This window comes from Homarus americanus, unplaced genomic scaffold, assembly GCF_018991925.1.
Source record: "Homarus americanus isolate GMGI-L3 unplaced genomic scaffold, GMGI_Hamer_2.0 scaffold50281, whole genome shotgun sequence".
Lineage (NCBI taxonomy): Eukaryota > Metazoa > Arthropoda > Malacostraca > Decapoda > Nephropidae > Homarus > Homarus americanus.
In genome coordinates, this window is record NW_024742338.1 from 236,942 (window position 1) to 246,137 (window position 9,196).

General features: G+C 47.6%; 1 protein-coding gene across 1 annotated transcript in view; it reads left to right on the plus strand.

Moving 5' to 3' along the window:
* Window positions 1–3,063: 3,063 nt before the first annotated feature.
* Window positions 3,064–9,196, plus strand: part of LOC121876744 (mucin-2-like) — a 23,441-nt gene continuing 17,308 nt past the window's right edge. The window contains exon 1 of the mRNA XM_042382115.1: window positions 3,064–3,146. Within this exon, the coding sequence (XP_042238049.1) occupies window positions 3,064–3,146 (83 nt within the window). The remainder of the gene's footprint in view (window positions 3,147–9,196) is intronic.

Genomic DNA, 9,196 nt, shown 5'->3' on the forward strand with positions numbered 1-9,196 from the left:
TTTATGAGAATAAATTTATACGTGAGCCAAGCGGGATCAAAAGTATATGTTGAATATATAAATGAGAGATAGAGGAAGAAAGGAAGAGTAGGAGACGAGAGAAAGAGACAAACAAAGGAAAAAGAGAGAGACAGACAGACAGAAAAGATACGGGAAAAGAGTGGAAAGTGACACGACTAGCAGTTAAAAGAGAGAGAGAAGGAAGAGAAACAAACTGACTGACAGACAAAGAGACAGACGGATAGAGAGACTAAGAGACAGACGGATAGGCAGACAAAGAGACAGACGGATAGAGAGACAAAGAGACAGACGGATAGGCAGACAAAGAGACAGACGGATAGAGAGACAAAGAGACAGACGGATAGAGAGACAAAGAGACAGACGGATAGAGAGACAAAGAGACAGACGGATAGGCAGACAAAGAGACAGACGGATAGAGAGACAAAGAGACAGACGGATAGGCAGACAAAGAGACAGACGGATAGGCAGACAGAGAGACAGACGGATAGAGAGACAAAGAGACAGACAGACAGGAAGGCAGACAGACAAACTAGACAGACTAAGAGACAGACACTCACAGAAATCTGCCGTACCAAGAAAAGATAAAAAGCAAATAAATAATAAGATATACACAAGGAATATTATAACACAGGTACAACAGAGGGAAGGGTCCATCTTGTATGGGTAATTTTATTGCGGTAACAAAGTTATGATGATCAACGTGATCGACTGATTGAGTTGTTGCTTCTATAAGTAGATGTGGTGTGGTGTGGTGGTGGTGGTGGGTGGGGTGGTGTGGTGGTGGTGGGGTGGGGCTGTGGTGTGGTGTGGTGGTGGGGTGGGGCTGTGGTGAGGTTGTACAGTAGTTTGTAGTGTCAGTGTGGACGGACGAAGGACCTCCTTTACGGGGCGGGAGGTAGCCTCAGGCAGGCCAGTCAGAGCCCATCGTTTGCTATACAAAGACCTCTACAGGGGCGACCTTAATAACATTGACATCAACCGAAACATCTGGGAAAAACTCGCACAAGAACTGAGCTGCTGGGCAAGAGACTGGAGAACGGACTACTCGGACTGGAAACACTTTTATTTGTGACAGCAGCAGAGGAGACTGTCACTCCCGTATAGTACTACACTGGGCTGCTCCCCGGAGACTGAGGGATGACTTCTATCATTCGTAACTTTTTTCCGGAGGTTTTGTCTGAGCCGTGGCCGAGTCTCGCTACAGTGTTTGATAGTAACTCAAGTGAGGATGTAAGAGCTTAATGAAATTTGGTCTCATAAGCCTGACGGAGTTGTCCGGGCACGACTCGAGCGCTGCATCAACCCATGTGTTAATATTTCAGTGGTGAACGACTGACGGGTGGGTGTGGTTGCTGTGCTGACAAAGATGGTAGAATAGCAGGGAGCAAGCAGGTGTATGACTGAGGTGCGCGTCTAAGTAGGGTCAAAGTCGAGATCTACCGTAATAAAAGTCTTCTTCCGTCAACAATTTTATGTGGGAGATTAGTTCATTTATGTTATGAAGAAACTTGCTGGCGTTAGCGTGAGAGCTTCAATAGATTATTCCTTCTATAATAATCCCAGGATATGCACGTATTCCTCTGTAAACAGTCACCATGTACACCTGCTGAATCTGTAAGCCATCTCGTCTAGAACAGGTGTGTCTAACAATGAGATACAGAACTGCACCACCATGACGGGCTACATGGCTGCACTATTTACTATAATTGGAATAATTATGTAGATGCTCAAAATCACGGGGAGCTTCGTCTCGCAGGCCCTTGGCAGTGTACAGGACGTCCAGTATGTGTACAAATGAAGTTATACTGTACACTGTAGTAGGAAGGCTGCAGGATAACGTGGCTCGTTATTAAGAAGGAAACTAATGGCAGGAGATTACAACTGAACACAGGAGAGACGGTAAAGTTAGTGTTGACGTGACTAAGGCAGTGTTGGAGGAAGTCTGCCAGGAGAGTTGTGCGACATCACGGGTAAAGATGATGTAACACACACACACACACACACCCACACACACACCCACACACACACACACCCACACACACACACACCCACACACACACACACGCTTCAGAACAACCAGAGGGAAGCTGTCATTGTCTTCACTGTGGGAGGACGATATTGATTAAGGAACAGTAAAATCCAGGGTCACTGAGGTGTGAGAGGTAGGGAAGTGAGGAATGGTACAGTGGTAGGAGAGAAAGAGAGGTCAGGGAGGTTACAGTGGTAGGAGAGAAAGAGGAAGGTCAAGGCAGGTTACAGTGGTGGGTGGTTGACACTATTCTCCCAGAATCGATATCACAAACGCACTTAGGGTGGTTGATGACATTTAAGGAGGCCTAAGGTTAGTGACTGGTGGGTGGGTGTAACAACAGGAGTAGAGGATGAAGGCGTTGTATTAAGCTGCAGGTGGTGTTCAAGATGAGGGAGGATCCATCAGATAAGCTTAATGTGGGTGGAGTAAACCCCCCCCCCCTCCCCCTGCTTCTGCTTGGGCTAGTAGGATAGACGCCCCAGAGCAAGGCATCGTTGACACCTGAAGAGAGGGTGGAGGGTGGGGTCCTGGAGGTATGTCTAGGAAGGCGTGAGGGGTAGGTGATGGGGGAGGGGGGTGCTCACCTGTCCGGGGTTCTTCATAGGTGGTTTTAAGGTTGAAAGTCACATATTTATTTTGAGTCTTGACGCCTTAACAGGGAGAAGGTAGAGAGAGAGAGAGCCTTTCACCTCTGACCGTCACTGTAGCGATGATTCTCTTTCACTCAGAGGGGGAGGTAAATATTGCATTACCATCACGTTGACGGGGTGCTGAAGGGGGAACGCTATTTGTACCTGATCAAACCTAACTATAGATATGTCGAGACTCTTCCCTGCTTGCTGGGGGCCTTCGTTCACCCTCACACACACACACACACACACACACACCCCACACACACACACACACACCCACACCCACACACCCCCCCACACCCACACACACACACCAGGTTCCTTCCTCCCTCCTCTTCCTGTTTCTTCCTGGACATAATCCTCCTCCTCCTCCTGCACATGATCAACGCCCTCAGTTCTGTGCGACAGTTCCGTCTTAAGTTAGGTGTTGCTCTCAGACAGTTGGTGAACTCTCGTCTAAAGTGAGTGATTTGATGCAATCTCTGCCTCCACCTTTTTCTGTAGCTAACTTATTTCCCTTTGTTGTTGGTGTGGTGTTGGTGTAGTGATGGTGTGCCGTTGATGTGGTGATGGTGTGCCGTTGATGTGGTGATGGTGTGCTGTTGGTGTAGTGGTGGTGTGATGGTGGTATGATGTTGGTGTGGTTGTGTAGTGTTAGTGTAGTTGTGATGGTGGTCTCTCTCTCTCTCTCTCTCTCTCTCTCTCTCCTTCAGACATCCTCTTGTAATGTAATATATTCTCCCCCATCTCCTCCCTCCTCTCCCTCTCTCTGTGTGACCACCTGCTCATCTCTCCCTCCCTCCCACGAATCTCCTCCCCCCTCCACAGCCCTTCTTCCTCTCCTTCCATCCTTCCTGTTCATCTCCTCCCTTCTTCCCCCCCCACACACACACACACCCCACCACCTCCCCCACACCTCCCCCACCTCCCTACACCTCCCAGCACCTCCCCGACCCACCTTCCCCGACACACCTCCCCACCTCCCCCACACACACCTCCCCACCACACCTCCCCGACACACCTCCCGACACACCTCCCCCCACACATCTCCCCACACACACCTCCCCCCCACACCTCCCCACACACACACCCCTCCCCACACCTCCCCACACACCTCCCCCACCTCCCCACACACCTCCCAGCTCCCACCTCCCCCGGCCACACCTCCCCCGACCACCTCCCCACCTTCCCCCACCTCCCCCACCTTCCCCTTCCCACGCCCCCCACCTCCCCCACACACCTCCCCACACACCTCCCCCACCCACCTCCCCGGCCACACTTCCCCGACACAGCCTCCCCACACACCTCCCCCCACACACCTCCCCCACACATCTCTCCCCCACATCTCCCCACACATCTCCCCCCACATCTCCCCACACACCTCCCCCACCCCTTTCCCCCACCTTCCCCACACACTCCAAGCAGGCATCTATTGAGTGTTGGTGGTGGCGGGTGAATAGAGCCGCCTGCCTATACATCAGTCCACCTCCGTCTCCCAGCCCTGAATTGACAGTGGCGAGACACACACACTGGAGATATCTGTAATCCCTTCCACTATTTCCCTATTTTCATCTTCCTTTTGTATAACTTTTCCCCCAATTTTTTTCTTGCTTTTCCAATTTCTACCTATTTTTCCGAGTTTTACAAATTTTTCCCAATTTTACCCCATTTTCTGTTTCCCTATTTCTAACTGTATTCCTATTTTCCCTATTACTCTACTTTTTTATTTTCCCTCTACGTCTTACACTTATTCCTACTCATATCATCACCTTTATTACCTAGTTTATATTGGGAGGTATTTGTAAGGTAAAAAAACCATCAGGTGTACTTCAAGTCACCATCTTCAGCAGTCCTCCGTTATCCTGAAGGTGTGGTGGTGGGTAGGGAGGTTCTGTCTCGATGTTCTTTACCAGTATTGTTCACTCTGGGGCTGAAGTATTTATTGTGTTCTCTCTTTTTCTTCTCATTTTCTCTCTCTCTCTCTCTCTCTCTCTCTCTCTCTCTCTCTCTCTCTTTATCTAGGCGCGATGCTGGTTTAACAAGAGCCGTTCCATCGATAGTGTAATAAGCTAGTGCCGAGTGTACAAGGGCTAGTGTTCAAGGGCTAGTGTACAAGGGCTATATACAAGGGCTGGTGTACAAGGAGGAAAACCCAATACTCCACTTGGGCTGGGAATCGAACCCACGACCATTCGCTTGCAAAGTAATCTATGCACCGAGCAACCATCGGAGCGAGAACCACATATACACACACACACACACACACACACACACACACACACACACACACACACACACACACACACACACACACACACACAATAAACGTACTCAGTGACATAAGACCACACTGAGCCTTATGGGATTCGAAGCCACACATGTGAAAGTGGTAGACGAGGGGCGCTGGCTGTCAAACAATCACACACACACACACACACACACAAACTCACACACACACACACACACACACACACACACACACTATTACTCGTGTCTGTAGTATTTGTCGTGGTCGTCCTAGCAATAGGTACCTGTGTGTGTAGGTGTGATGAAGAGTGTGTACACCTGTAGTAATATCTTATACGAATTTAATTTTTTACTGATTAATTTTTATTATTATTATCAGGAGAAGCCATGTTATTGTGCTCTCTCTCTCTCTCTCTCTCTCTCTCTCTCTCTCTCTCTCTCTCTCTCTCTCTCTCTCTCTCTCTCTCTCTCTCTCTCTCTCTCTCTCTCTCTCTCTCTCTCTCTCTCTCTCACTTTACATAGCCTATAGAAAAAACCCAAACCATAATATCCAACATTCTTATAAACAGCAAGACGACTACCTCCCTCCCCCCTCCCCCCTAAGCACGCCTCTCTCAGGGTTACAGAAACAAATATTAACAACCATTAAACTCCCTCAAGGAACAACCATGAGATCACTCGTTATAGACAGGACTTAAAGTATTATTATAAAACTTTGATCAATTATTAAGGTATTTTTTTTTTTTTGGTCGGGGTTGGGATGCGGGGTTAAAAAAATGATGCAACTTTGTAACCCTTGAGTTGAAGAGCAGTCAACACAATCACTGGCCAAAGTTTGTGGGAAAAATTCTATTGCTTAAACTCTGGGTAATATTTATTGTGGGCTGTTTGATCTCTGTGTGTGTGTGTGTGTGTGTGTGTGAGGAAAAGACGAAGAGAGAGAGAGAGAGAGAGAGAAGACAATAGACTCGGACAGTCCATCAATCGTCAACCACTTCAACTCTCTCCCCTCAATACCTTCGCCACTTGGAGAGTGAAATTAGTTTCGGATTAACGGAGCTTATTGAAGGAGAGGGGAGGTGAGAGGGCGAGAGGAGAGGGGATGTGAGGTGAGAGGACGAGGGGAGGAGAGAGAGGGCGAGGGGTGATGAGAAGGAGACAGGGAGAGAAAGTGAGAGGGCGAGAAAGTGCGAGTAGCTTAGAGGAGAGAGGGCGAAGGGAAGTGAGAGGGGGTGTGAAAGGGAGTTGGGAAGTGAACAGGAGAGGGGAGGCGAGTGGGAGTGAGTAGATGAGAGGGAGAAGGGAAGTGAGACGGAAGAGGAGGTGAGAGGGAGGTAGAAAGTGAGAGGGATAGAGGGAGAACGGGAATAGAAGAGAGGAGAGTGAGTAAACGGAAGGAAATGAAATGGAGGGGAATAAGAGGACAAAAGTAGAGGTAAAGAGAGGGAGAAAGGACAAGAGGGAGGGAAGTGAATAGGAAAGGGGTAAAAAGTAGGAAAAGAGAGGGACACAAGAAAAGGAGATAGGTTGATAAAACAAAGGAGAGGGGTGAGAGGGAGAGGAAAAAAATGAGTGAGTGAAAGGGATTCCTGATATTTCGAGAGATTGTGGGGGAGATGAGGAAGGTTGTTGGAAAGGTGAGAGAGGATGCGGGAGAGGTGGGGGAGAGGTGGGGGAGTATACTCAGGTAGCAATCAAGGACATGTCTCAATGTGTCTGTCTGGCCGTCAGGTGTCTGTGACGCCTTGCTAATTACTGTATGTTTCCTACTTATATATATATATATATATATATAGAGAGAGAGAGAGAGAGAGAGAGAGAGAGAGAGAGAGAGACACTACGGTACTAGGTCAGCGCTTCACTCATACACACTTTGCTCTCCTCAGTGTGTCCTGTCTTCGGCCACACTGTCTTCAACTCTTACAGAAATATCTCAATCTGCAGGTTCCGACCACACCATTATGTGTGTCTCCTATGTCTCCTCTTGTGTTTGTCTCCTACCATAGGTCTCTGTGAGTGGTGACCGTCTGACCATTAAAATATTAATAACTCCTCTGTTAAACGCTCCCGTCAGTATATTACTCTTCTATATAACTCAACAGCAGCTGCTCACATCAAACGCGTCATTATTATTACATTTCGCCGGGCTGGTGATTAAAATTTGCCACTGCTATAATACCTAACATAATACACCTTAGAATTTAACAGTAAATCTTATCATGCCTGAATTAAGTGTATACGTTTATATCGTGTGTGTGTGTGTGTGTGTGTGTGTGAAATTTCCCAAGTAATAGTATTTCGAGTTGTTTTATTGCATGGACTTAATATCTCAGGTAAAGTTTGTCTTATTTACATATCTGAGGAACTTACAACTTAAGAGAAAAATATAAGTAAAATTATATTTCAGTGTAAGTTAAACACTCAGGCAATAATGTCCAGGTAAGACAGTGTTACCAGTGAACCGTCATGATATTAAACTGTATTGTTACCACACACACACACACACACACACACACACACACACACACATATCCTCTTCTTTCATTTCCATAATATAAATGGGATTTCTTATCTGTCGGAATATGAGATGCCCGCAAACATGTGACACTGGTTGAATTTCTCCTCTTGTATAACGTCAGACCCACGTGACTGACACCCTGGGCTGACTATCTCACCCTGTGTGTGTCTGTTCGTCTGTCTGTGTGTGTGTGTTCTGTGTAAGGACAACAAATTACGTACCTGAGGCCCAGGCAATCCTCTGAGCTGCAAAGCGAGTAGATATCATGAGGGAACAAAACAGATTACCTGAGAACAGGCAGGAGGTATTGGCAAGATGGTCCCTATGTGCCATATGCGTGGCAGTAGCAGCCGTAGTAGTAGTAGTAGTAGTGATATCGCCGGGACCCAACTACCCGATGATATCCGAAATGATAGCAGTGAGTCTACTCAACCCGAAAATGTAGTACTAACAAATGCTGCTCCCTTAGTAGCAGGTGTCCACGAGGAGAATGAGAGACAGCCACCGCAGTGGAATGGCATGTCGATGGAAAATGCAGACATATGGGTCAAAGAAACCTACTCAGAAATTGTCAAGTGGTCGCCCGCTAACTTATTTGAACCACCCAAGTGTGGGGCCACCAAAGAAATGATTCGGGAGATGACTCGCTTCATGACTGATTACACTCAGGACCGCTTCCTCGCCCCCCTAGCTCTTCAAATACTGGCAATAATACCACATCTATTTTGTCAGAGGACACACACAAAGGCTAAGCACAAAGAAAATGTGGCAGCAATGAAGAGAAGATTGACAATGTGGCAGACTGGGGCCCTAGATGATCTCCTATGTGAAGCAAGAACACTGCAGGAGAGACTAAAAATTACGGGTGACGGAAAGCAAAACACCGATGACGTGGCAAGAAAATTTGGAAATAAAATGCGTGTGGGAAAAGTGTCTCTTGCGGTAAGATCTCTCACAGAGGAATCCTCCGGTGGGGTGATGCCAATAAACAGAGAGACATTAAAACTATTGAAAGAGAAACATCCCCCTGCAAGTGAAGACGAAGGCATCAGGTTCCAGGGTGACTATATCTCACCAAATGTTGTCCTGTTCGAGAAAATAACAGGAGAGATGGTGTGGAAAAAGGCACTGAAGACTCGAGGAGGAGCCGGCCCTTCAGGTCTGGATGCAAACGGTTGGAGAGTCATCCTCAGCACAAACAAGTTTGGCCCTGTAGCAAGCGATCTCATCGCCATTGTCAGTTCTTGTGAGTTTCTGCATCCTCTCAGAGGCTGCTATCACTCAGGCCCTATGCTGCCCTATTCCTCTGGGAAAGAAACCAGGAGGACTGAGTAGGTGGGGGCGCGGAGGCGAATCATCGGAAAATGCATAATGGAGGTGGTAAAGGATGATGTCAGGGCAGCAGCAGGGAACCTGACAAGTGTGTGCTGGCCACCAGGCTGGTGGGGAGGCTGCCATTCACGCCATGAGATTGATATTTGAGCAGCGTGATTGTGAGGCCGTTCTCCTGGTGGATGCTTCAAACGCATTCAACATACTTAACTGCAAGGCTGCACTGCACAACATCAAGATCAAGTGTCCAAGCTTTGCGATGTATGTTGAAAATTCGCATAGGAATCCATCAGACCTCTACATAGTAAACAACAAGGCTCTAAGAGGTGATACCATCTTACAGTCGACCGAGGGAACAACACAGGGGGACCCTGTTGCGGCATGGCGTAATTACCTATCAGTGCTCCAACAAGA